Source organism: Erinaceus europaeus, chromosome 3 (genome assembly GCF_950295315.1).
Source record: "Erinaceus europaeus chromosome 3, mEriEur2.1, whole genome shotgun sequence".
In the NCBI taxonomy this organism is placed as follows: Eukaryota; Metazoa; Chordata; class Mammalia; order Eulipotyphla; family Erinaceidae; genus Erinaceus; species Erinaceus europaeus.
The window spans coordinates 72433057-72460885 of NC_080164.1; the positions used below are offsets into that span (position 1 = coordinate 72433057).

Here is a 27829-nt window from a genome sequence, read left to right on the forward strand (position 1 = left end):
AGGTTCCAGATGTCATCAGGATGCCGGCCAGGCTTCCCTAGACTGAAGACCCCACCAATGTGTCCTGGAGCTCCGCTTCCCCAGAGACCCACCCTACTAGGGAAAGAGAGAGGCAGACTGGAAGTATGGACCGACCAGTCAACGCCCATGTTCAGCAGGGAAGCAATTATAGAAGCCAGACCTTCTACCTTCTGCAACCCACAATGACCCTGGGTCCATGCTCCCAGAGGGACAGAGAATGGGAAAGCTATCAGGGGAGGGGGTGGGATATGGAGATTGGGTGGTGGGAATTGTGTGGAATTGTACCCCTCCTACCCTATGGTTTTGTTAATTAATCCTTTCTTAAATAAAAAAAAAAAGAAAAAAAAGTCATGAAGTTATGTATTTGCAAGGGTTACTAATATTTCATGATTACATTAATTTCTCCTCCTCTTTTCAAGAATGGAGTTTTTTGTTTGTTTATTTGTTTTTTCTTTTACAAGAACACTTCTTAGCTCTGGCTTATGGTGGTACCAGGGGTTAAACCTGGGGCCAGAGTCTCAGGCATGAAAACTTCTTGCACAACCACTATTCTATCTCCTCAGCCCTTCTTCCCTTTTCAGATGTATGTGTTGGGGGCAGGGGGGCGGGTGATGGTGGTGACAGAGCCTCATGTATACAATATTCCTTCTTTTAAAAATTTTTATTGTTGTTGTTATTGTTGTTGATGTCGCTGTTAGATAGGACAGAGAGAAATGGAGAGAGGAGGGGAAGACAGAGAGAGGGAGAGAAAGAGAGACACCTGCAGACCTGCTTCACCGCCTGTGAAGTGACTCCCCTGCAGGTGGGGAGCCGGGGGCTCGAACCTGAGGATACCAGCTTTCATCTTCTTTTCTATGATTGCATAATGTACTTGCACTTAAATGTAATATATCATTATATTGGTGGCTCACCTGGTAGAGCATGCAGGTTACTGATGACCCAAGCTGAGATCCTAGTCACTGAATAGGAGTGCCTGCAGGAGGTAAGCTTCACAAGTTGTGAAGCAGTGCTGCAGTGTGTTTCCTCTCTGATTCCTCCCCCTCAAGCCCCTGCCCCTACCCCCACTATACACAAACACACACACACACACACACACACACACACACACAAATGATCCATAATACAATGTCATGCAATATCATAATTGATCATGAACAACTGAGTATTTTTTCCTAAAGCAACTGAGATACCTTACTATACACATGCATACTCCTTCATAAAAAGTAAATTGGGAGTCAGGCTGTAGCGCAGCGGGTTAAGCGCAGGTGGCGTAAAGCGCAAGGACCGGGGTAAGGATCCTGGTTCAGCCCCCAGCTCCCTACCTGCAGGGGAGTCGCTTCACAGGCAGTGAAGCAGGTCTGCAGGTGTCTATCTTTCTCTCCTCTCTGTCTTCCCCTCCTCTCTCCATTTCTCTCTGTCCTATTCAACAACGACAACAACAACAATAACTACAACAAGACAACAACAAGGACAACAAAAGGAGATAAATAAGTTAAATAAATAAATAAAAAGAAAAAAAGTAAATCAACCTCTTATCCTATGGTTTCGTCGATACTTTCTACTTTGTATTATATATATATATATATATATATATATATATATATATATATTTATTATTTTTTTTTTTTTACCAGAGCACTGCTCAGCTTTGAATGATGGTGGTACAGGGGATTGAACCTGAGACTCTGGAGCTTCAGGGATGAGAGTCTCTTTGCATAACCATTATGGAAGAAACCATTATGCATAACCATTATGCTATCTACCCCTGACTAAAAAAAAAAAAATTTAAAGTAAAAATAAAAGGAAAGAATAAATCAGCTTTGAAAAAATGGGGGCTTATAAGATCAAGTCAAGAGGGGACCAGGCAGGGGCACACCTGGTTAAGCAAACATTACCATGAACAAGAACCCATTTGAACCACCTCCCCACACACCTGACCCCTTCCCACCTGCAGGTCTCTTTCTCCCTCTGTCTCAACTCCCTTCTTAATTTCTCTTTTTCTTTTTTAGTTAATTAATTATTTATTATTGGATAGACACAGAAATTGAGAGGCGAGGGGCAAAGAGACAGAGAGTTACCTGCAGACCTGCTTCACCACTTGTGAAGCTTTCCCCCTACAGTGGAAACCAAGAGCTTGAACCCAGGTCCTGTGCGCCACCACCTGGCCTCTCTCAATTTCACTCTGCCCTATCAAGTATAATAGAAGGGGGGGGAGAGAATGTGGGCCCTGGGTCAGATCAACATGGCAAATAACTATTGTATCTATATATTTCCTTCAGGTTTGGAAGCTACTCTCTGCCCAATCTAGTTTGCTAATCCTATTCTCAAGTCTGACACAATCTTCCCAGACAATATTTTTAGTCCACCTGCAGGTTAGCTATCAAGCTCCAGCAAAAATGACCATAGTCATGGGCCCCGAGAACATAACTAAAATAGACTTCCTAGCTTCTATCCACCTTACAATTCCTATCCCCATCTGCTCTATTTCTAATTTATGGTTCCTGTTCATTAAACATGTTTTCCTGCTTTATATCTTACTGCATTTCAGTCACCAAGTTGCAGATGCTACTACAACTTCATACTGAACTCCCTGGGCAGACGACTTCACCAATGTCTTGGAACCTCACCCCCTCAGAGCACTACCTGGCTAGGGACAGACAGAAACAGGCTGGGGATATGGATTGACTTTCCAATTCCCATGTCCAGTGGAGAAGCCATTACAGAAGCCAGGCCTTCCACCTTCGGCACCCCATAAAGAATTTTAGGGGTGGGGGAGATATTATAATGGTTATGCAAAGAGACTCATGTGCCTGAAGCTCCAAAGTTCCAGGCTTAATCCCCTGCACTACCATAAACCAGAGCTGAGTAGTGCTCTGGTTAGATAAAAACAAAAAACTCCCAGACGGGTAAATGTTAAGGCTCTGAACTCCAATTCTATCAGGATCCAGAGAGAGAAGATGGGGGGAGGGGCACACCTATCTGTGAAAGCTGAAGTTAGAAAACTATTACCTTGACATTAATAAAAGTAGATTTATTTACAAATTAAAAAAAAAAAGGAGTGGCCCAGAAGATGCTGCATTATACTCTCAAGTATGAGGTCCCGAGTTCAATCCCCAACAGCACATGTACCAGAATGATGTTTGGTTCTTTCTCTCTCTCCTCCTATCTTTCTTTCTTTTTTTTAATTTTATTTATTTATTAATGAGAAAGATAGGAGAGAGAAAAAGAATCAGACATCACTATGGTACATATGCTGCCAGGGATTGAACTCAGGACCTCAAGCTTAAGAGTCTAGTGCCTTAGCCACTGTGCCACCTCCTGGACCACTCTCCTCCTCGCTTTCTTATTAATAAATAAATAAAATTTTTAAAAAAGGACCACAGGGAGTGGTAGATGCATAGTTCGAGCACCAAGCCCCAGCAATAGCCCTGGTAGCAATAAAAATAAAAAATAAATCAAATCAAGAAAGGTCAATCTTTGAAAATTATAAATTTTTAGAGGGCAAGATCTTGGTTAGCCATTTTAGTACCAGCAAGTCACAATAATTCAGACCAGCAAACATTAGGCTAGCAGATGTAGTATAGTAGAAATTCTTCAGGAGACACTGAAATTCAAGATCTCCTCCATAGATGCAAATGATCAACTAGACTCCAAGTGTTCCAAAACAGTTAAGATAGTTACTTTATGCAAAAGGTTTTCATGGTTGAAATTTCAAAGTTGCAGGTTTAATCCCTAGCACCACTATAAACCAGAGGGGAGGAGTGCTCTGGTGAAAAGGAAGGATGGGGGAGTCCGAGGGTAGCGCAGCGGGTTAAGCGCAGGTGGCGCAAAACATAAGAATCCCGGTTTGAGCACCCAGCTTCCCACCTGCAGGGGAGTCGCTTCACAGGCTATGAAGCAGGTCTGCAGGTGTCTGTCTTTCTCTCCCCCTCTCTGTCTTCCCCTCCTTTCTCCATTTCTCTCTGTCTTATCCAACATCAACAACAATAACTACAACAATAAAACAACTAGGGCAACAAAATGGAATAAATAAATAAATATTTTTAAAAAAGAAAAGGAAGGATGGGAGAAAGGGGAGCAGGGGAGAAGGGAAGGAAAGAAGACGGGAAAAGAAAAATAGGAGGGAGGGTGGGAGTGGGGGAAGAAAGGAGTGAATATAATTCTTGCCAGTTCAATTACAACTTTGGTAAGGATTTGTATTGCTGGCACTTCCTACCCTGCCATACTCCATCTAGGCCTTACTGTTGTTAAAATTTCGGAGGCTCTTGCCGGCCGGGCTAGCTTCACGGGCGGGTAACAGAGACGCGGAGACAACGGCTGGGCAGGGAAGCTGTATTTCTTTATTTAGGAACAACGATTCATAAACTAAGACAAACTAATCACCAAACAGAACTCTGCTGTCTCTTTGCGGTGGCGCAAGCACTCTCTCTTACTCTCGAACTCAGGAACCCTCTCTCGGGGTTCCTTCGGGCGGGGCCAAGCGGCCCGCGAAATTAACTGAACTGATCCAATTCTCTTGGTGGGGGAGGGCTAGAACAAACCAATGTAAAGCATACGACAATTCCCCCTTTTCTTTTTAACTAAATGACTATAGTATCAAGGGTGTGGGGTGAACAGAAACATATATCATACAGGCATTTTTTAAAAAGAAACTGGCACAAACATGGAGAAACATGTAAGCAAGTAACAAGAACCAGTGTGTTGCCAAGGGAAGGCCTGAGGGGGCCATATCTGCCTCTGTGGGCTAAACTTTATCAGCTTAAAAAAAAATTTCTTGCCTCTGGGGGGCGTACTTTCTCGACGGACATTTGCATGGGGGCGGGGAACGGCCTAGAGTCCCAAAGGCAGCTGGCTGCAACTTACTTACTATGAAACAAAACTTGTTATTAGCATATTTCTAATAGAGAAGGAATTTGAGACTTTTACATAGCAACAACGTCTTTTAACCTTTTGTTACACCCATTCAAGATGGAGTCACGTTGTACTCAGGAAAGGAAACCTCAGGCATGAGAATAATTAGCATAGCCATTGTGCGATCTACCATTTCTAATAGAGAAGGTAATGGAGAGTTTTACATATCAACAAGTCTATTTAACCTTTTGTTTAGACCAACTTAGTTAAAATATATTGATTGTTAACTAATTTTTACCTCAGACTTTAAATCTAAGTTAATTTTTATCTTTATGAGAATTACGTTGAAAACCTTTTTCATTTAACTTTGACTAGTAAGAATTTAGCCTTAAAGTTACTGTTTACCAAACTTTAAACATACACATAAACATGGTCATTAATACACTAGGAGAGAAACCTTTGTTACGAAGACATGTCATTTTAAACACGAATTTAAATCTGTACTGTCTTAGTTGTTGGGGGGGGGGGTTTTCACCATCCGGAGGTGACTTCCCATGCAGCTTCACTTCTAGGAATTGCAGGTTGCGATCTCTGCACAAATCTCTGAGTACTCCAGCTTGTCTGCCTTCAGACCGGACCGGCAGCTGGAGATCTCATGTGCCCAGTTTCGGCAGGGAGCCCAGGGGTCCGGGAGGTCCAGGATAGTTCCAGAATTCATAGCAAGAGGGCAGGCAGGCCAGGCTTGTAGAAGGCATGGGCCTAGGTGCCCAGGGGTGGCGGCCATAATAGGCCGCTGCGGCCCTGCCCCATGGCCCTGACATGTCTGCTGCCCTGCTCACAGTGGCCGAGCAGCGTGGAGGGATCACGCATCCAGTGCCCTGCGCCACGCAGTGGAGAGCCAGCTCCTGTGGGCTGGCCTGCGTGCTGGCATCGGGCTCTAGCGTGTTGGCATCGGGCTCCAGGTGTTGGCATCGGGCTCTAGCGTGCTGGCATCAGCCTCTTGCGTGCTGGCGTCGGGCTCTTGGGGCTCTTGTGTGCTGGCGTCGGCCTCCTGCGGGCTGCAGGGCTGTGGGGCTGCAGGCGCGGTGTGCGGGGTTGTCTGGGCGCAGCCAGCTGGCTGGCTGTTTAACCAGGTGGAAACAGCAGCTCCACGCCTTGCCTCCCGTCTGCTGGCTATTCCCGCTGGCTGTTCTGAGTTCGCCCGAGCGAGTGGAAACCACAGAGTGGTCCAGAGATAAATGTTCCAGAAACAGCAAAACAGTCTCGTGAAGAAAGAGCAGAGGCCTTTGGAGATCTCTTCACAAGCAGAAGAGAAGGCCATAGTGCATAGGTAGCCAAATAGTCTTTACTTATCTGAGAGATGCTCAGGTCAGGTCCATGTGGGCGCCATTTGTTGTTAAAATTCGGAGGCTCTAGCTGGCCGGGCTAGCTTCACGGGCGGGTAACAGAGACACGGAGACAACGGCTGGGCAGGGAAGCTGTATTTCTTTATTTAGGAACAACGATTCATAAACTAAGACAAACTAATCACCAAACAGAACTCTGCTGTCTCTTTGCGGCGGCGCAAGCACTCTCTCTTACTCTCGAACTCAGGAACCCTCTCTCGGGGTTCCTTCGGGCGGGGCCAAGCGGGCCCGCGAAATTAACTGGACTGATCCAATTCTCTTGGCGGGGGAGGGCTAGAACAAACCAATGTAAAGCATACAACACCTTACTTTTTCTCAAATGTTACCTGAGACATTTAGACTAGATCAGTGAGTCCCAGTCTAAGAATCACCCAGAGCTCTTTAAGAACTACTCATATCCCTCCTCACCTACTTCCTATTACACTTCCCTCAGTCACTCCAAAGCTAACCTTATCAAAGTAAGGACTACAAAAGCTGAATAAGGGCAAGAGACTGGCATACTTTAATGATGACTCTTTAGTCACTATCAGGCCACCCTATCACCTGGGGCCCTAGTCAGGGAATCCTGGGATTCCCACACAGACATGATGAACCTAGACCTCAAATAAATCCCTCTTTCTACTGTCACTGGTCATCTCCATCAGGAAAAACATAATGGACCCCTCTGAGGGCCCCCATAGGACCTTGCCCTCAATGTGGATCAACAATGGTAGAGAATGTTCCATCCTCCAAAGGGGAGTTGGATAACATACTCTATCTACCACCTGAAGAAGATGGGTCCTGAAATTGGGGCAACTTGGAATGTTCCTACTCATGACCACAGAATGTGAGTTCAGACCTACAGGGATGCAGAGGTTATATAGGTTCCTATGCTGAATATGGGCCCCAGATCAAATCAATGAAGTTTACAGTCAACAATATTAATACACTTTTTCCATATTTGGGAGCTACTCTCTTCCTTGATTCAGCTTTCTAGCCCTTTTTCCAGCCATGATGTCATCTCCCCAGACAATAACTTGAGTCCACCTGCATATCAGATGTCAGGCTCAGATAAAAACTAATAAAGTCATGGACCCCTTGGAATATACCTAAAATAGACCTACTAGCTATTTCCAAAACAGAGACCCCAAATCTTCATCTGCAGCATTCCAACCTTTAGGTTCATGATCAATCAATAATTTGTATGGCTTTATATGTTAACTCTTTTTTTTCAGCCACTAGGTTCCAGATACTACCATGATGCCAACTGGATTTTCCTGGGCAGACAACCCCACCAATGTGTCCTGGAGCTCTGCTTCTTCAGAGCTCTGCCCCACTAGGGAAAGAGAGAGGCAGGCTGGGAATATGGATCAACCTGTCAATGCCCACACTCAGAGGGGAAGCAATTATAGAAGTCAGACCTTCCACCTTCTGCACTCCATGACCCTGGGTCCATACTCCCAGAGGGTTAAAGAATAGGAAAGCTATCAGGGGAGGGGATGGGATAAGGAATTCTGGTGATGGGAATTGTACCCCTCATAGTCTATGGTTTTGTCATTGTTTCCATTTTATAAATAAAAATTTAAAAAATAATAATAAAGAAGTAGTAATAAGGGCAAAGAAATAAACTATACCCATGAAAATAAAAAACTTATTCATGTGAAGTTATCCCATGCCAGCAAGTCAGATCAGGTATCCCATTATAACAATAACCCCAGGGAGTTCTCATGCTCAATTAGGCATGAAGACTGGACAAGATGGTCTCTCTGAATTTCAGAACACATCTGTAACACATGTAGATATCTTCTAGGTATTTGTTTCAGGGAGATGTGACACAGCAGGTCTGTGATGGGTCTCACACTGTACTTCCAATAAATCTCCAGATGCTGGCTCTGGGGCTCCAGGACTCCTCCAAGAGCTAAAGAATCCTTTCCAAGTGTTTGGTTACATACTTTCTTGGGGGCTTGGCTCTCAGGAGAACTAAGCCTCAAGACAACACACTTTTAAAAGAAAAAATATTTTATTTATTAATGAGAAAGATAGGAAAAAGACAGAAAGAACCAGACATCACTCTGGTACATGTGCTGCTGGGGATTGAACTCAAGACCTTATGCTTTAGAGTCTAGTGCTTTATCCACTACACCACCTCCCAAACTACAAGACAAAACACTTTCTTTCCATCAAAGTAGCAGGAACAGGCTTTCTGGGAGACAAGCATAGACAAGCATGGGATATTCAAATACAGTTACAATTTCACATAAGTACTTACCAAATAGTCTAGCCAAATGTTTTTCTTGCTTGTCTGAGTTTAAGGAAAATTCAATATGGCTCAGGTTCTTCTGGCGCGGATCATCTATGGGTAAAGAGACCTGAGCTATGAGTAAGTATTTCATCAAATCAGCACATATCCTTTTAAAATATATATTGTCGGGAGCCGGGCAGTAGCGTAACACAATAAGCGCACGTAGCACCACGCGCAAGGACTGGTGTAAGGATCCTGGTTTGAGCCCCCAGGTCCCCACCTGCAGAGGAGTCACTTCACTGACAGTGAAGCAGGTCTGCAGGTGTCTTTCTTTCTCTCCTCCTCTCTGTCCTCCTCTCCTCTCTCCATTTCTCTCTGTCCTAACAATAACGACATCAGTAACAACAATAACTACAAAAAAAGGGCAACAAAAGGGAAAATAAATAAATATAAAAATTTAAATATATATATTGTCTTGTATATTTTAAGAGAAGTATCATGCAGTTGATCTGGTCTAGAAGAAAGGACAGTGGGCATGGTTCTGTTCCAACTTCAAGTGCCTTATGATGTTGGGCATTAAAATCATGTAGGAGGGAGTCGGGCGGTAGCGCAGTAGGTTAAGCACAGGCTCCCCACCTGCAGGGAAGTCGCTTCACAAGCGGTGAAGCAGGTCTGCAGGTGTCTTTCTCTCCCCCTCTCTGTCTTCCCCTCCTCTCTCCATTTCTCTCTGTCCTATCCAACAACAACGTCATTAATAACAAGAAGAGTAATAACTACAACAACAATAAAAAAAAAGGGCAACAAAAGGGAATAAATAAATATTAAGAAAAACAATAAAAAACAAAAATAAAATCACGTAGGAGCTGGGAGATAGCATTGTGATTTTGCAAAAGACTTTCACACCTGAGGTTCCCAGGTTCCAGGTTCAGTTCTGGCACCACCATAAGCCAGAGCTGAGCTTTTTTTTTTCCCTATGGTATTAGGAGGAAAAGGAGGGGTAGAGGGCTGGGCAGTGGTGCATCTGGTTGAGTGCACATGTTACAATGCACAAGGACCCAAGTTCAAGACTCTGACACTCACCTACAGGGGAAAAGTTTCATGAGTAGTGAAGCAGTGTTGCCAGTGTCTGTCTCTTTCCCTCTCTATCACCCCTTTTCCTCTCAATTTCTGGTTGTCTCTATCCAATAAATAAATAAAAATAATTTAAAAAATTGAAAAGTAATTAAAAAATAAATCAAAGTAAAATTAGGAAAAAAGACTATATATGTCATTTTCAAATATTTTCAGCATTGCATTGCTAGAGTGATGCTATGGTGTTGCTTCTCAAAATAAATAAATAAATCTAAAAAATGTGGGGGGCGCTACGATAGCATAATGATTATGCAAACAGATTTTTATGCTTGAGGCACCAAAGGTGCCGAATTCAATCTCCAGTACTACCATATGCCAGAGCTAAGCAGTGCTCTGGTAAAATAATAAAATGAAGATAAATAAATATTTTAAATAATAATAATAATAATTGCTGATGGAATTTGTTAACTGAGCAAAGTTCTTCCCTTATCGCCCTTCAGACATATCTATTAGAAAGAACAGGCAGATACTACTAAGACTTCATCCTGACTTTCCTGGGCAGACAACCCCATCAATGTGTATGGAAGTCTCATCTCTCCAGAGCCCTCCCCAACTAGGAAAAGACAGAAACAGGCTGGAGGTGTGGACCCACCTGCCAATGCCCATGTCTAGCAGAGAAGCAATTACAGAAGTCAGAACTCCCACCTTGTGTACCCCAAAAAAGAATTTTGTTCCAAACTCCTAGGGAGGTCATATCACCCTCCAGACATAAAGCTACAGATGCTACCACAACTCCATCCTAACTTCTCTGGGCAGATGACCTCACCAATATATCCTGGACCCTTGCATCTCCAGAGCTCTGGTTCACGAGGGAGAGATTGAAACAAGCTGGGGGTATGATCGACCTGTCAATGCCCATGCTCAGTGGAGAAGCAATCACAGAAGTCAGAACTCCTACCTTCTGCTCCCCAAAAACAACCTTGATCCATACTCCCAGCAGGAGAGAAGTGATAGGATAAAGGTAAGAGGGCTCTGAACTCCAGCTCCATCAGCACCCAGAGAGACAGAAGGAAAAGGAGAGGGACATATGGAAGTAGTTATGTTGTAATGAGCAAAAAAAATTATCCTGAGAGTTAATCAGAGTGGTTCAGGAGGTGGCACAGTGGATAAAGCATTTGGACTCTCAAGCATGAGTTCCTGAGTTCAGTCCCTGGCAGCACATGTACCAGAGTGACATCTGGTTCTTTCTCTCCTCCTATCTTTCTCACAAATAAGTAAATATTAAAAAGGGGGCAGGCGGTGGTGCACCTGGTTAAGCACACACATTACAGTGCACAAGGACCCGGGTTCAAGCCCTTATTTCCCACCTGTAGAGGAAGGGCTTCATGAATGGTGAAGCACGGCTGCAGGTGTCTGTCTCTGTCTCTAGCTCTCTCTCTCTCTCTCTCTCTCTCCCCTTTCCTTCTTGATTTCTGGCTGTCTCTATCAAGTAAATAAAGATAATTAAAAAAGAAACTACAATAAATGGTCTTGGTTCTAAGCATAGTTATACCCAGTACTTACTTTGGGGTGAACAAAGACAGATAAAGTTACTTAGGGCTTTTCTTGTTATTGCTTTTGCCTGAGCATTGCTCATTTCTAGCTATTGGTGATGCTGGGGAGAGAACCTAAGACCTTTAGTATTCAAGTGCTGTGCTGTACCACTAGACTTTATATATTTCTTTTCTTTTCTTTTTTTAATGAGAGAGGAATACAGAGAGTAAGGCTAGAACATTGCTCAGCTCTGTCTTATGGTGGTGCTGGGGATTGAATCTGGAAACTTGGAGCCTCAGGAATAAGGTCTGTTGCATAGCCATTATGCTTTCTCATCAGCCACTCACTACACTCTCCCTGGTCTTCATTTCAGGTTTTATAAAGAGAAACTCTCTTAGAAGACCCAAATAAATTGGATTGTAAATGAAAGAGGAGATATCACAACAGAAACCACAGAAATTCAACATATCATGCAAGACTTCTATGAACAACTATATGCCACCAAGCTAGAGAACCTGGAAGAAACGGACGATTTCCTAAATACTACAAACTTCCAAAATTAAGTAAAGAGGAACTAGATAATATGAACAGGCTAATCACAGCTAACCAAATTGAAACAGTTATCAAAAACCTTCTCAAAAGTCCTGGACCAGATGGTTTTACAAATGAATTCTACAAAACCTTCGAGGAAGAGTTAATACCTCTACTTTTTTTTTAAAAAAAAAAAAACTTAAAAAAAATATTTATTCATTCCCTTTTGTTGCCCCTGTTGTTTTCTTATTGTTGTGGTTATTTTGTTGTTGTTACTGATGCTGTCGTTCTTGGATAGGACAGAGAGAAATCAAGGGAGGAGGGAAAGATAGAGAGGGGGAGAGAAAGATAGACACCTGCAGACCTGCTTCACCACTTGTGAAGGGACCCCCCCTCCTGCAGGTAGAGAGCCGGGGGCTCGAACCAGGATCCTTACACTGGTCCTTGCGCTTTGTGCCACCTGCGCTTAACCCGCTGCACTACCACCTTACTCCCAATACCTCTACTTTTAAAAGTTTTCCAGAAGATTGAAGACACAGGAGTACTCCCTTCCAGCTTCTATGAAGCCAACATCACTCTGATACCAAAAGCAGACAGGGACACAACCAAAAAAGAAAACTACAGACCAATATTTCTGATGAAAATAGATGCTAAAATATTGAACAAAATTTTTAGCCAACCGGATACAGCAGTATATTAAAAAGATTGTTCATCATGACCAAGTGGGGTTTATCCCAGGGATGCAAGGTTGGCTTAATATACATAAATCAATCAACGTGATCCACCACATTGATAAAAGCAAGACCAAAACCACATGGTTATATAAATAGATGCAGAGAAAGCCTTTGACGAAATACAACATCTGTTTATGATCAAAACACTACAAAAAGGAGAGAGAAAGAACTAGACATCACTCTGGTATATGTGCTGCCAGGGATTGAATGCAGGACCTCGTGCTTGAGAGTCGAATGCTTTATCCACTGCACCACCTCCCAGACCACAGGTTGCAGCTTTAAGAGGAGTACATTCTTGAGGTCTAACGCACAGCATGGTAAATAACAGCTAAGAGGTTCATAACACTCAGTGCTCTCAATATATAGACACATACAATAGTACAATATAACATGCTAGAAATTTTAACTAGCCTTATTGTGGTAATCATGTCCCACATAAGCATGTATTAAATCTTCACTCTGGTGGTCCAGGAGGTGGCGCAGTGATAAGGCTTTGGACTCTCAAGCATGAGGTCCTTAGTTGGATTCTGACAGCACATGTGCCAGAGTGATGTCTGGTTCTTTCTCTCTCCTCCTATCTTTCTCATAAATAAATAAATAAATAAATAAATAAAAATCTTTTTTTTTAAAAAAAGGGCAACAAAAGGGAATAAATAAATATATTTTTAAAATAAATAAATAAATAATTAAATCTTCACTCTGTATAACTTCAACCTTCATGATGTCATATGCCAATTAGCTTAATAAAGATGGGAAAAGTGTAATGACAGTAAAAAAAAAAACACTACAAAAAATGAGAATAGATGGAAAATTCCTCAAAAAAGTGAAATCTATATATAGATTCCTACAGCCAACAGCATACTCAATGGTGAAACACTGGAAGTATTTCCCCTTAGTATTGCACCAAAGTACAAGTCGCTGGGGTGGATGGGAGGAGAGTACAGGTCCTGGAAAAGGATGACAGAGGCCCTAGTGGGGGTTGTATTGTTATGTGGAAAACTGAGAAATGTTATGCATGTGCAAACTATTGCATTTACTGTCAGCTGTAAAATACTAATGGCCCAATAAAGAAATTAAGAGAGAGAGAAACTCCCTTGTCTCAGGAATGATGCCTAATGGTAGATTCAGGGAGGTGAGAAGTTCAGGGTGAGGAGAAACCCTGTGTTTGCCACTATACCACCCTCAAAATAGCATCTCCTATTTGATTAGGGTCCCAATGAGCCTCACACTTCCTCATCTGCCACAATACACTATAACAGTACCTTTGATGGACTGGGCAAGATGAATCTCTCTGCCTTGCCAACAGTTCAGTAAGAGAACAAAGAAGATCTCTGCTCCTCCCTTCATCGCCATAGTCTGTACACAACCAGGGAGAAGTGCATCTTCTGAAACCCTGGAAGTCTTGAAGCCTAGGATACTGCAGAATCAACCATCTGTGAAGTCACACCCCAAGTGGAATCAAGGAGGGGGAGGGGCTGTTCTACCACAGGAAGAAATAAGGTTTAAGTGGAGAATAAGTTAGTGTTCTGTTACCAAAAGCAAAACGCTTGGTTCATCTACTAAAACATAACATTTTAAAGAGCAAAATATCAGGGCCTAGAAGATAGTGCAATGGATATGCAAAAGACTCTCTCTTATGCCAGAGACACTAAGTGCCAGTGCACTACCATATAACAGAGCTACATACTCTACTCCCACTTATCAGGGTTCCAATATATATATAGTCGAAATAGGTGTGCTACTTTCCGTAGGGGATAAATTTATATGATATTAATACTTCATTTAAAAGGTTTTCAAAAGAGGATCGGGAGACAGAGAGAAAAGGAGGTTACTATAGCACAGGTCCACCTGTTGGTATGCTTCTAAATTCTGCTTCTAAGACCCCTTCTGTTACATTGCTTGAGGTTGTGGTCTATTTACATAATCGTTTTCATTGGTTTAATCCCCACTGGGTCCAGCGCTATTTTCCTTCTCCCCACCCCCTATCTATGTACTTCCTCTTCCTGACACTTCCGCCTCAGGAGATATATAGGACAGAATTGTGATTAGAAATTAGATTATTGGGAGTCGGGCTGTAGCACAGCGGGTTAAGCCGCAGGTGGCGCTAAGCTCAAGGACCGGCGTCAGGATCCCGGTTCGAGCCCCCGGCTACCCACCTGCAGGCAGGTCCCTTCACAGGCGGTGAAGCAGGTCTGCAGGTGTCTGTCTTTCTCTCCCTCTCTGTCTTCCCCTCCTCTCTCCATTTCTCTCTGTCCTATCCAACAACAACGACATCAAGAATAACTACAACAATAAAACAACAAGGGCAACAAAAGGGAATAAATAAATAAATAATTAAAAAAAAAAGAAATTAGATTATTGAACTGCATCCCTACTCGTCAATAAAGATTGAACTGCGTTCCCAGCTCAGCCATGAGTCCCTGGTTATCTCTCTACCGCCCATAAAGCCAGCCCAGCCTGGCAAATGGCGCCCTGAAAAGGGACTGACATCCACCATCTGTGAAGACTTCCCTGTTGTTGTCACTGGTGCTCCCATGTAGTGCTGGGGCTGGAAATCCATGTGCTCTACCACGTGACCTATTTCTCAGCGCAATTATATTAATATTCAAAAAAATGTTCTGCTGGCTAGGTGGCTCAGTGTACATAGCTCATGCTTGGAAAGCCGGAGGGTCCAGGTTTGGTCCCCCCTACTACCATCACATATAACCCAGTTGACCGCTTTCTCTTTCTCATTAAGTAAATAAAATAGCAAAGCATTTGTTTGTGAGTGTATGGCAAGTTACCAGCATCCTGGTTGGACAAAAAAAAAAAAGAAAGAAAGAAAGAAAGAGAAAAAAACTCCATGTTTTAAACTTAAGAACGTCATCCCGAAGACAGAAACCATCCTAGTTGGGAGGAAAGGCAAATCAAGAGACTATAGTTGCTCATCACAAGATTTGTTTTGGCTCCACTTCTCTTCCTGTGGACAACTGAGGGCTGGAATGTAAAGGGATAGGGTAAGGGTGAAAGTGGGGGAGGACTACTGGGCTCTTAACATGGCTCCTTACAGCTAAGAGGAAGTTTTATTTATTGTTTGCTTGTCCTGTGGCTGACTCAAAGGCCTCTGCAAATTCATCCCCTCTGGCCAATTTTATCCCATAAATCTATGCAAAATAGGTAGAAGGGCTCCTTTCAAGCATAGAGTAAATGCTCCATAAATGCCAGCTGCCAAAAATGTTTACAAGGAAAAGGATTCTTCTCAGTGTTCATCAAGGAAATGCTTTAGGATGCAGGAGCAGTAGCTTAACTATTAAGAGTTTGGGGTTCACACGAGTGGTGCTCTGATCTCTCTCTCTCTTTATATATTTTATTTTTTTATACATATGTGCTACTTTATTTATTTATTTATTTATTTTGCCTCCAGGGTTATTGCTGAGGCTCGGTGCCTACACTAGGAATCCACTGCTCCTGGAGGATATTTTTCCCATTTTGTTGCCCTTGTTGTAGTTGTTATTGTTGTCATAGTTGTTGTTGTTGGATAGGACAGAAAGAAATGAGAGAGGAGGGGACGACAGAGAGGAGGAGAGAAAGACACCTGCAGACCTGCTTCACCGCTTGTGAGGCGACTCCCCTGCAGGTGGGGAGCTAGGAGCTTGAACCGGAATCCTTACGCTGGCCCTTGCGCTTTGCACCATGTGCGCTTAACCCGCTGCGCTACCACCCGACTGCCTATGCTTTATTTCATTTCATTTCATTTCATTTCATTTCATTTCATTTCATTTCATTTCATTTTTTTCTCTCCAGGGTTATTGCTGGGCTCGGTGCCTGCACCATGAATCCACCGCTCCTGGAGGCCATTTTTCCCCCTTTTTGTTGCCCTTGTTGTAGCCTCGTTGTGGTTATTATTATTGCCATTGTTGATGTTGTTCGTTGTTGGATAGGACAGAGAGAAATGGAGAGGGGAAGACAGGGGGGGAGAGAAAGATAGACACCTGCAGACATGTTTCACCGCCTGTGAAGCGACTCCCCTGCAGGTGGGGAGCGGGGGGGGGGGGGGGGGGGGGCTCGAACCGGGATCCCTACGGTCCCTGCGCTTTGCACCACATGCGCTTAACCCACTGTACCACCGCCCGACCCCCTATATTTTATTTTTCGTGAGAGAGATGCTAAAACATTGTTCAGCTCTGGTTTATGGTCGTGCTGGGGGTTGAACCTAGGACCTCAGAGCCTCAGGCATGAAATTCTTTTTGCACAAGCCTACTTAAAACTGTTTTGTGCAATATCTAGAGACCACCTCCCAGTTGACAGCGCTCTCAGCAAAAGAGCAGGCCCAGGAACTAGAGCTAGAAAAACACTTGCAGTACAGGTAACCCCGGCCCCAGTCGGCTCTGCCCCCGCAGGTTTAAGAATGACATCATTCCCGCGCAGCGCAGCCTACCTTGGAAGTGCCCCCGCAGTTCTTACGGGTGAGTAATCCTCATTGGCTGGCAGCACCAGGCGGCACCGCCCTTTGGTCGGCCGTCCATGCGAGGGCGGAGAGAGAGCTGTCAATCCACCCAAGTGGGAGCGGTGATTGGCTGTGAGACGCTCCCTCCAGAAAGCCCCGCGGGACCTGCGTAGGTTGCGCACTGGGAATGGGAGGGGTGCGGCGCCACCGGGTCTGGAGACTCCGCTGTCCTTAGTCTGTGGATCCAACTGCCAGTTCCTCCTGCAGCCCGCCTGCTGGGCAGGGCCGGCCCGGCCCGGCTATGGAGTCCTACGACATCATCGCCAATCAGCCCGTGGTCATCGACAACGTGAGGCCCGGCAACTGGGAGGGGGAGGGCGAGGGCGAGCGCCCCGCCTCCTGGGTCGGGGTCACACGCGGCGCGCGGGAGGGACCCAGCTGGTGCGGGTGTCCAGAGCCCTGCACGCCCTGCACGCCCGGCGCGCCGCTTCCCCCGCCGGCTCCTTGGAGCCAGTGTCCGATCCCTGCCAGAGCAAGCGGGGGTTCCTGGAGGTGCAGCGCTTCCATCCTTTGGGTAACCCTGGATGAGCATCTCGGGAGCTGGCATGACAGTCGGGCGGTCCAGCTGGTCTACCTGTACAGCAGGCCTTGGGGTATCCCTCAAGACGGGCAGTGTGGTCATTGGGCAGGTTTGGACCCCAGTGCTATTACACACAAACACATACACACACTTCCTGAGGGCAGAGATGGATGGCATGCTTCCTCGTGTACACTGCTGGCTTCATCGTTTGGAGAGAGTTAGTCTGGTGACCTCTACAATAGCACTTACCAAGATGCAAACTTCCCCCTGCTCCCCCCCCCCCCCCCCGCAGAACTTCCAGAGTGGACAAACTCTACTGCTTTTTTTTCTTCCCAGGGACTTGGGGGGGGGGGTGTCAATGCAAATTAATATCTGCTATACCCACAGTCTTCTGATTGGCCAGTTAGTTGTTTTGTTTTGACCCTCTTTATGTGCTCTGCTTAGCAGAAATTCCACTTCAGGTAAGGCAGTGGAGAGAGTTCAGACCACTAGCAGAATCAGAAACCAATGATTTCTGACCAATGCCTAACTTTCTTGTGGCCTTTCCCTTTAGCACTGGAGGTTTTTTATCTGTGCTAGGAGGATTTCTGGTCTTAATGGTTTTCTGGCCCATGAGAAGAAAGCAAAGAACTGGGATCTGTGGATCTGCCCCTAGTAGAGTATATGTTTCTTGCATGTGTGCTTTGTTTTTTTCTTTTTAAAAAAACGTGTTCTGTTTGTTACCTGTGAAAGAGAAGGTTTCACATGAGACAAAAGCAAGTCAGAGCACCACTCTGCTACATGCAGTATTGAGTATCAAACTGGGAACCTCAGGCATGCAAGTTGGTTCTGCAAGTTGAACTTATTTCCCGGGCCACTGGAGTTGTTGATTTTTTTTTTTTTTTAATATTGATTATCTTTGTGGAATCTGCCTCCTTCCTACATGATCCTCCTGGACTTCCTAAATGGCTTGTCCTTTTTTGGTGTACCCTTATGGACATCCTGAGTCACAGCAGGGATGTTTAAAAATAAATAAATAAATAAGAACTGAAGCAGGGAGATAGGTGGCTCAGTAAGTAAAACTTTGGGGAACATGCTCCAAGGATCAAACCCGCTACCTCACCCCCCCCACCACCACTGCATAAGAGTACCATGGACAGCATCAAGGGAACCGGATGGTGGGTTGGGGTTTTATAGACTTTCCCTTTTCTTCCTCTGTTTCTCCTCTTATTTCTCTGTCATTCATATCTATATATAGATAGGTCGACATATTAATATATATTGATAATGTACATATTCAACACAAATTGGGCTGGGGAGAGACTGCTCAGTGGTATTGCACATGTGCAAGGCCCTGGGTTCATTCCTCAGTACCTCTTTAAAAATGTATGTTAAAACTAGACTTGGGGGTGCTCCCCAGTAGGTTGTAAGAAGGTCCAAGTTACTAAACTATAATAGTGGTAAACTATTCACTTAGGCTAATCTACAAACCTATGAGTTCCTCTGGGCTCCCAGCCCCCCTTTCTAAGGTAGGGATATTTATTTCTGCACTGCAGGGCTCAAGGGTTATCATACTGACTCTATTGGCTGGGGACTTTCTAGATGCCGAGTTTTTTGGTTTGCTTTTTTTTTATATATATATATTTATTTATTCCCTTTTGTTGCCCTTGTTGTAGTTATTATTGATGTCATCGTTGTTGGATAGGACAGAGAGAAATGGAGAGAGGAGGGGGAGAAAAAGGGGGAGGGGAGAGAGAGAGACACTTCAGACCTGCTTCACTGCTTGTGAGGCGACTCCCCTGTAGGTGGGGAGCCAGAGGCTCTAACCAGGATTCTGGCGCTTTGTGCCACATTCGCTTAACCTGCTGCACTACCGCCCGACCCCCAATGCCAAGTTCTCTTTAAGATCTTAAATCTGGCTTCCAGTGTCAGAATCAAACTCTACTTCACCTGCATTCTCTGGAGAAGCTGCATGAGGGGAGGTGCCATCCCCCAAGCACCTCCTTGTTAGGTGCCCTATATGTGTGTGGGGGTGGGTGGAGGAGGAGTTGAGTAAAACTATACTTGGAACTTCCTTCTAGCTAGCTTATGTTGGAGGTTGGGAATTCCTCCTGCTTGAAGCTGCTGGTATATTGTTTGAAGAAAGATGTACTTAGTGGATTTTCAAGCTTGGCACTATTGATAGTCTGAGCTAGATAATTCTTGCATGGGGGTGGGGAGCACTGGCTTATGCATTGTGGGATTTTTTTTTCTTTTTTTTTTTTAATTGGGGAATTAATGTTTTACATTCAACAGTAAATACAATAGTTTGTACATGCATAACATTCCCCAGTTTCCCATATAACAATACAACCCCCACTAGGTCCTCTGAATCCTTCTTGGACCTGTATTCTCCCCACCCACCCACCCCAGAGTCTTTTACTTTGGTGCGATACGCCAATTCCATTTCAGGTTCTACTTGTGTTTTCTTTTCTGATCTTGTTTTTCAACTTCAGCCTGAGAGTGAGATCATCCCATATTCATCCTTCTGTTTCTGACTTATTTCACTCAACATGATTTTTTCAAGGTCCATCCAAGATCGGCTAAAAATGGTGAAGTCACCATTTTTTACAGCTGAGTAGTATTCCATTGTGTATATATACCACAGCTTGCTCAGCCACTCATCTGTTGTTGGACACCTGGCTTGCTTCCAGGTTTTGGCTATTACAAATTGTGCTGCCAAGAACATATGTGTACACAGATCTTTTTGGATGGATGTGTTGGGTTCCTTAGGATATATCCCCAGGAGAGGAATTGCAGGATCATAGGGTAGGTCCATTTCTAGCCTTCTGAGAGTTCTCCAGACTGTTCTCCACAGAGAATGGACCAATTTACATTCCCACCAGCAGTGTAGGAGGGTTCCTTTGACCCCACACCCTCTCCAGCATTTGCTGCTGTTACCTTTTCTGATGTATGACATTCTCACAGGAGTGAAGTGGTATCTTGTTGTTGTCTTTATTTGCATTTCTCCGACAGTCAGAGACTTGGAGCATTTTTTCATGTGTTTCTCGTCCTTTTGGATCTCTTCTGTGGGGAATATTCTGTCCATGTCCTCCCCCCATTTTTAGATGGGGTTATTTGTTGTCTTGTTGTTGAGTTTGGCAAGCTCTTTATATATGTTGGTTATTAACCTCTTGTCTGATGTATGGCATGTAAAGATCTTCTCCCATTCTGTGAGGGGTCTCTTGGTTTGGGTAGTGGTTTCTTTAGCTGTGCAGAAGTTTTTTAATTTGATGTAGTCCCATAGGTTTATACTTGCCTTAGTCTTCTTTGTAATTCCATTCGTTTCATTGAAGATGTCTTTAAAATTTATGCGGAAAAGATTTCTGCCAATATTTTCTTCTAAGTATCTGATAGTTTGTTGTCTAACATCCAAGTCCTTGATCCACTTGGAATTTACTTTTGTATTTGGTGAAATACAGTGATTCAGTTTCATTCTTCTGCATGTTTCAACCCATTGTTTCCAACACCATTTGTTGAAGAGACTCTGCTTTCCCCATTTAATAGTCTGGGCCCCTTTGTCAAAGATTAGATGTCCGTAGGTGTGGGGGCACACTGTGGGATGTTTTGTATCATCTCTGACCTCTGCCCCTAGGTCATAACACTCCATCCTTACACACCTTCCCAGTCTCCAGACATTGTGAAATTTGGTAGAGTGGGTGGAAAAATGACACCCCCCCCCCAATTTTGAAGTCCACACCCTACTGCAGTACTTGTAAATGATCTTGCTCTCTCAGCAGGACAGAATAAGAACTAAATATTGTGTTTCCTTGCAGGGCTCAGGGGTGATCAAGGCTGGCTTTGCAGGAGACCAGATTCCCAAATACTGTTTCCCAAACTAGTAAGTGTTACTAAGGCAGCAATTTTGTTTGCTTCCCAGGAGAATATAAATCCTGTGGCTCTCTTTGAAGACAGCTTTTTCTTCCACCTATAAAGAAAGAACTAGATTTGTGAGCTCCACCTTGTTGAAGACTCTGAAAGGAGAAAACTAGTGCTCTGCCCCCCCCCCCCCACCACCACCTTTTCTTTGGTCTCTCTTGACTTTTGTCCCTTCTTGAATCAGGGAGGAGAAACAGGTAACATTTCCCTAGGGACAGGGTGTGGTAGCAGCAGAGAGAAGAAAAGGGAAGCATCCCCCTGAGAAAGACCTAAGAGGAGGGCAAAGAACAGAGATTAGTGTACAGATTCCCCTTCCTCCAAGGACATGTTTTCCCCATACTCTAGAAAATACTTGGCTGGGCATCTTTTCCTGAGGGGTGCCATGGTAGCAGGGTTTAGAGAGAGGTGAAACCCCAGATGAAGCCTGAGTGCTCCTTCAACCAGTCTACCTTGTGAGGAAATTCCCCCTCTGCAGTGCCTCTTCTTAAGTCCTGGAGGTTTTGCAGTTTCTGACTTGAAGCTGGGAGGGTGGAAGTGGTTGCTGAGACCCTGACTTAGGAATGACTAGGCCAAAAACAAACAAACAAACAAACAAAAAACCTCAGGCCTGTTTCAGACACAACCCATAGGGCTTAGGGCTTCAGTTTTCCTTTCTGAACTCCACTTGGGTCTGATTAAAAGTTCCTGTTGTTGTGTAGGGAACTTGGGTCAAATTTTAGGCAGGTAGCTCATCTAGTCTTATAAGAACCAGATCTCTCTGTGAACACTCTGGCAATGGGAAAGAGTAGGAATAGAGAGGGGTACCATCCACCCAGGTTGACAGATGGTGGCTGCTCAGCCCTCCTGAAATTTGGAGCATGAACTGAGTCACTTTGGCTGCAGAAGCTGCCCTGTATCAGCATGAGGCCATGAGTATATTCAGCCCTCTCTGGGAGGGGCACCTCTTCTCTTGACTCTGACTGTGGGCTGCCCTGCCAAGGTCTGCCCTGCGAGTTACATAGCTCCTGAACCTGGGTTCTGATCGTTGCCTGTTTACAACACAACTACTCCCCTTAACTACTAGAATTAGACTGGTTTTCCTAGACCTGGATTCAGTTGTGCATGCCCCTGTCATTTCAGTGTTGGGCGCCCTAAGCATATGCGGGTGATGGCAGGAGCCCTGGAGGGGGACCTCTTCATTGGACCAAAAGCAGAGGTAACACTGGTGGAGCCTGCCTTTCCCTGGGTTTGTGGTCCTCATAGTCCCAGAAGCGTTGGCTGCTAGTCAGAGTGGTCTCTTGTAAAAGGACCCTAGAATCTGTTTTTTCTGAGGGGGTGATTAGTTAGATGCCCTTCTGGGCTGTTCCAGGCTCCAGCCCTGAAGTCTCTTCATTCTGAGATAAGAGTGATGGGTCCTGCCCAAGAGAACACAGGCCACCTCATTCATTCCTGTCGTTAGAAGCTCTTTGGAAGCCACAAGTGACTTGAGAGTCTGAATTAGACGTGGTGGCTGACCCTAACAAGAGCTGCGAGGGCCACCTTGCACTTTACTAGGCACTACACAGTCAGATGAGATGCTCAGCAGGACGAGCAAATGTGAGACTGCAGAGAATAGTAAGCCAAAAGCAAGCACAGTGTAGGTACCTGGGAGACACATGGTTGGCATTGGAACTGTGGTGAATGAAGCAGTGGGGATGGAAACTGGACAGTGTGAGGAGGGAGAGGTGAACCTAGAGGACCCAGGCTCTTGAAGAGAGAGAAGGGGTGGGGGGGGGGTGGAGAGTGAAGGGAAGACACGGCCTGTCTCTGGGCTCTGAAGGTCTAAGAAGCTGTTGGAATACGCCAGGGCACCAGGATACAAGTAAGCAGTTTTCTCCAAAGGAAGGACCAACTTCTAGGAGGCCAGAAAGCAGTTGCTCAGTAAGGGACCCAAGGTTACATCTGGCTTTGCCACCTCCCCAGGAACACCGGGGGCTACTGACCATCCGATATCCCATGGAGCATGGTGTGGTACGAGATTGGAATGACATGGAGCGCATCTGGCAGTATGTCTACTCCAAGGACCAGCTGCAGACCTTCTCCGAGGAGGTGTGACTCTGCCCCTGTTGCCAGGGTGTCTTTTAGGCTGTGCCTTCTCCCCAGTATGCTTCTTTCCTGCTTGGCTTCCCATGTTTCCTGTCTGCATTTTGCTGGGGCCTGATACCTCCTTGTTGTCTGTGGTTAAACATACAGTGTCCTCTTGGGCAGAATTGGTAGGGAGAGCTGGATTTTGGAAGGGTAACTGCTGGCAGATAGTGAGATGATGCTCTCAGGAAGGCTGCAACTACCTATACTCAGCAGGGGGTTAGCTCTCTGGGTAGAATGCAGTAGAGCCTAGCATGTTGCCTCTGCACGTGCCCACCACTCTACCATCTCTTGTAGCACCCTGTCCTTCTAACAGAAGCTCCACTCAACCCCTGTAAGAACCGGGAGAAGGCAGCAGAGGTATTCTTTGAGACCTTCAACGTGCCAGCCCTGTTTATCTCCATGCAGGCCGTGCTCAGCCTGTGAGTGCTCCCTGGGGGTCCCTTGAGCCCCCCCTCCTCCCTGTAGCCATCCTCCTGCTCAAGATGACCAGGTGTCTGACTTATCTCTAGAAGTAGGCCCTCCTCCCCCACTTGTGACTGGTCCTTAAGGGAATTCCTTGTTCCCCATTTTCCGATCAGATAAAGCCAGTGTCCCAGGGTCCCTTCCAGGGGTGAGGAGGCTCCCAGGGCTCAATGGCTGAGGTGAAAGGATGCTGAACTGTGATAGGTATGCAACAGGACGCACCACAGGAGTGGTTTTAGACTCTGGGGACGGGGTTACCCATGCTGTCCCTATCTACGAGGGCTTTGCCATGCCACACTCCATAATGCGAGTTGACATTGCCGGTCGAGATGTCTCCCGCTATCTCCGGCTGCTGCTGCGGAAAGAAGGAGTCGACTTTCACACCTCAGCTGAGTTTGAGGTTGTCCGGACCATCAAAGAGGTATTGAAGGAAGAGCAGGAGGGTACAGAAGTAACGAGGGTGGGAGACGGGAGCTGGTAGAACCTAGGTGTAGAGTTAAGGCCTGGTTGCCACCTTCTGAGGGTTGTGCTCCTGTCCACCACAGCGAGCCTGCTACCTGTCCATCAACCCACAGAAGGACGAAGCTCTGGAGACAGAGAAGGTGCAATATACTTTGCCAGATGGCAGCACACTTGATGTAAGTCACGAGCCCTAATTCAGGGAGGCAGCGGTGGTGTTGGAACCCAGAAGCAGCAGCCTGTCTGCTTCTATCTTATGTTCCAAAGGTGGGGCCAGCACGATTCCGGGCCCCTGAGCTGCTGTTCCAGCCAGACCTGGTAGGAGATGAGAGTGAGGGGCTCCACGAGGTACTGGCCTTTGCCATCCACAAGTCTGACATGGATCTTCGCCGGACACTGTTTGCCAACATTGTGCTGTCAGGAGGCTCCACACTTTTCAAAGGTACCTTAGTTTGGAGGCTGAGGGCAGCTGTGACCCTCAGCTTGCCTCCCACTCCCTGGAGCCTGGGACATAGTCATTTACTAGTGACTTTTTGGTGCTCAATGAGCACATTTTTTGCCCACAAAGAATAAGGTTGATTTAAGATTAAATTGATTGTAGGCAGTTAGTAACTTCATATATGCTAGATGGGAGTCTTCCTTCCCACATTGTCCTGATTACCCAGTTCCCTCCCTATAAGAATTACTGGTTTCCTGGGCCTGCTTTTGGCAATATCTGTGCATAAATAAACAAATGTATGCCCTTCTCTCCTTTTTTTTACACAAATTTTAATGTACTGTACAAGACCCTGTCCATGTATCACTTAGTTCCACATCTGGAAGATCCTTTCCTGTCAGAGTAAGTGCTTCACAGGGCCTTGTGGTGGTTGTCTAGATGGAAGTGCCATTTCACCATAGTCTAATAGCCTTTGAGGGAGTTGCAGTCATTTCCAATCACAGAGGTGCTACAACAGAAAACCTCATATGTGTTGTTTCACATGGTGGGAACAGACCTAAAAGGTAAATCCTAGGAGGGGGATTACTGAGTTAGGCCCATTTATTACTTGGTAGATTCTGCCAGTTTCCCTCCTGAGAATCTGTCCCAGTTCAGCCTCCCATCCCCATTTTAGATGAATTTCTTCATGCACTCAGCACTTATTGCCCATCTGATGAGTAGAAGTGAGGAGCATTTTTGCCTGGCTTGTCACCTTCCAGTGGGAAGCATTTTTGCCTGGTTTGTCACCTTCCAGTGGGAAGCATTTTTGCCTGGCTTGTCATCTTCCTTTGACTTTGGGGTCCAGTGGGTTTGGGCTGCTGGTTTGTTGGAAAATAGGGCCAGGCAGAGCTGAATGTGACTTGAAGACTTGAGGTTCCATCTCATGTTGCCTTTCCATCCAAAAAAGTGGGGCAGAGTGGAAGGACAACAAAAGTTGGATGTGGGTGAGCATGTGTGCTATAGGTAAGGAGGTGGAATGTGGACCCTGAGTACAGCCAGCCTTGTATTCACAGGCTTTGGTGATCGACTGCTAAGTGAAGTAAAGAAGCTTGCCCCAAAAGATGTCAAAATCAAGGTGAGCCTACAAAGAGACCTGGTGGATCATGGAGGTGCTATGCAACCTTGACCTGGGGAGGAAAGGGAAAGAACCACCTCTTGACCCCCTCTTGCTTCCTCACCCAACCCTGCTCATCCCACCTTGGCTGTTCCCATGACTGAGAAGCACTTGTCTTCAGATTTCAAGGCTGGGATGGGGTCACCCCTGAAACTGGAGTAGAGGCTACTCTGTTGAGTACAGGGCAGTGACACAGCTGCTTTTCCCTCTAGATCTGGGCCCCTCAGGAACGGCTGTACTCCACGTGGATCGGGTGAGGTGGGGCTCAGCTCAGGGGAAGACTCTGGGAGGAGGCCATTTTGCCCTGGACACTTGTGCCCAAGCCAGGTGGAGGGGGGTGGATTTCCTTCCTAAGTAAGAGAAATGGTGCTGAGTTGACTCAGCTCTCAGGTTCACAAGAACACTGTCTCTTCCTCATAGTGGCTCCATCCTGGCCTCACTGGACACTTTTAAGAAGATGTGGGTATCCAAAAAGGAGTATGAAGAGGATGGCTCCCGTGCTATTCATCGTAAAACATTCTAGTGGAGGAGGGTGTAGCGTATTGGGAGAATGGGAGGATAGCGGCATCAGAGCCCTGAGCCCTCTGATCTGGGATCACAACAGGCTGAGGGGGTCCTGTATGTCCTGACCCCAGCAGGTGGTACAGCAGCACATCCCTGAAGCCATACCTTCAATCACAGTAACATTTACCTACATGGATGGGAGCCTTGAGCTGGAGTATAGAAATTGAGGAACCTGGCTTTGGGTTGTCCTGGGGTCTCTCTTAGCAGGACCATTTTGACCTACATTCCTGAGCTACAAGGCCAGACACCCAAATACCCCCATTTCCTCTAATAGGAAACTTGGCAGTGCCAGAGTGCCTGGATGCCTGTGTAACTAGCCTTGGAGAGTAGATTGGAGTAGCAGGCACCCAGCAGGTCCATGTTGGTGCCCCATTGCTTCTCATGCTACTTTCTCCTTCTGACCCAACAGGGTAGCCCAGAGAGCCGCATCGAGGCACCCTCAACCTTTCATACTCATACCAAGGCACCCCTTTCACACTCTGTCCTCCTGTCTCCTAGGCTAGTGCCTGTGGAGACTGAACACTGGGAAATCTTCTGTTCCCAGCAATGGGTCTAGCTCAAGGTCAAAACCTTTGGAACCAGGACAGAAGATATGTGGCCTTCAGGAGGCCAGTTGGCTGAGCTCTCCCTGTCAAAGCATTTCATTGACTGCTGCTCCCTCTCCTTTATCCTCAGCACCTTAAGACAGTAAAGGGTTAATGATGTTCATTTGTGGTGGAGAAGCCACTTAATCAGGAGTCAGACCTAGACAACATCAGGGAGACACATTTCCTTCTCCCACCACCCCAAGAATGACATCTTCATTTACCCTGTGGCTGGGACCCACACCACTCCCCTAAATATGTACAATAATTTAACACAGTTGCCTGAAAACAATTTTTTGTAAATCATTATAGTAATAATTATAGACATGGCACAGTGTGTGACTCTTTTTTTTTTTTTTTTTTTTTTGGTGGTTTCTTGTGCTGTTGTTTGTGAACCCATCCCTGGGGGCTTAGAGAAAGGGCCAATGAGGACACAGCTTAGTACTAACTCAGAAGCTTGAGGGCTTGGTGGTTGGCAGGGCAATGGGCATGGGTGGCCCCAGGAGACTGGATTCTCAACCTGGTGCAGAATTCCCCAGCCTCATTACCTGTTGCTGCAGTCTATCAGGAGAAGCAGCGAACAGGGCTGCCTTGGTTTGTCTTATCCCTGGGTAGGACCTTGCAGCAGGTAGGGCACAGGCTTAGTGTATCCACATCTTCCTGAGCCTGCACCAGTTCTGCTTGAACACCTTGTTGCCCCACTAAGATATCTAAGGCTTGCACACCAGTAACAATGCAGGCTCAGAGTTCAGACAGATTAGGAAGGTGTGTGATGGGGAGATGGGAGGGAGTTG

The 27829-nt window shown here is 45.6% G+C and overlaps 2 protein-coding genes across 3 annotated transcripts in view; one reads left to right on the plus strand and one right to left on the minus strand.

The window, feature by feature from the left end:
* The window catches only part of C3H2orf92 (chromosome 3 C2orf92 homolog), a 34947-nt gene extending 21172 nt beyond the window's left edge, over window positions 1–13775 (minus strand). For both annotated transcript variants that reach the window (XM_060187508.1, XM_060187509.1), the window contains exons 1-2: window positions 13631–13775; window positions 8527–8610 (exon numbers count right to left, since the gene is read on the minus strand). In XM_060187508.1, the coding sequence (XP_060043491.1) occupies window positions 8527–8610; window positions 13631–13721 (175 nt within the window). In that variant the 5' untranslated portion in view covers window positions 13722–13775. The remainder of the gene's footprint in view (window positions 1–8526; window positions 8611–13630) is intronic.
* A 3166-nt stretch (window positions 13776–16941) lies between these two features.
* ACTR1B (actin related protein 1B) lies at window positions 16942–27367 on the plus strand. The gene is made up of 11 exons (XM_007535719.3): window positions 16942–17143; window positions 21169–21233; window positions 22391–22466; window positions 23213–23338; window positions 23672–23796; window positions 24044–24260; window positions 24385–24477; window positions 24566–24740; window positions 25787–25848; window positions 26100–26140; window positions 26308–27367. The coding sequence occupies exons 1-11, from the start codon at window positions 17096–17098 to the stop codon at window positions 26408–26410; spliced, it is 1131 nt and encodes a 376-aa protein (XP_007535781.1). The 5' UTR covers window positions 16942–17095; the 3' UTR covers window positions 26411–27367.
* The last annotated feature ends 462 nt before the right edge of the window (window positions 27368–27829 follow it).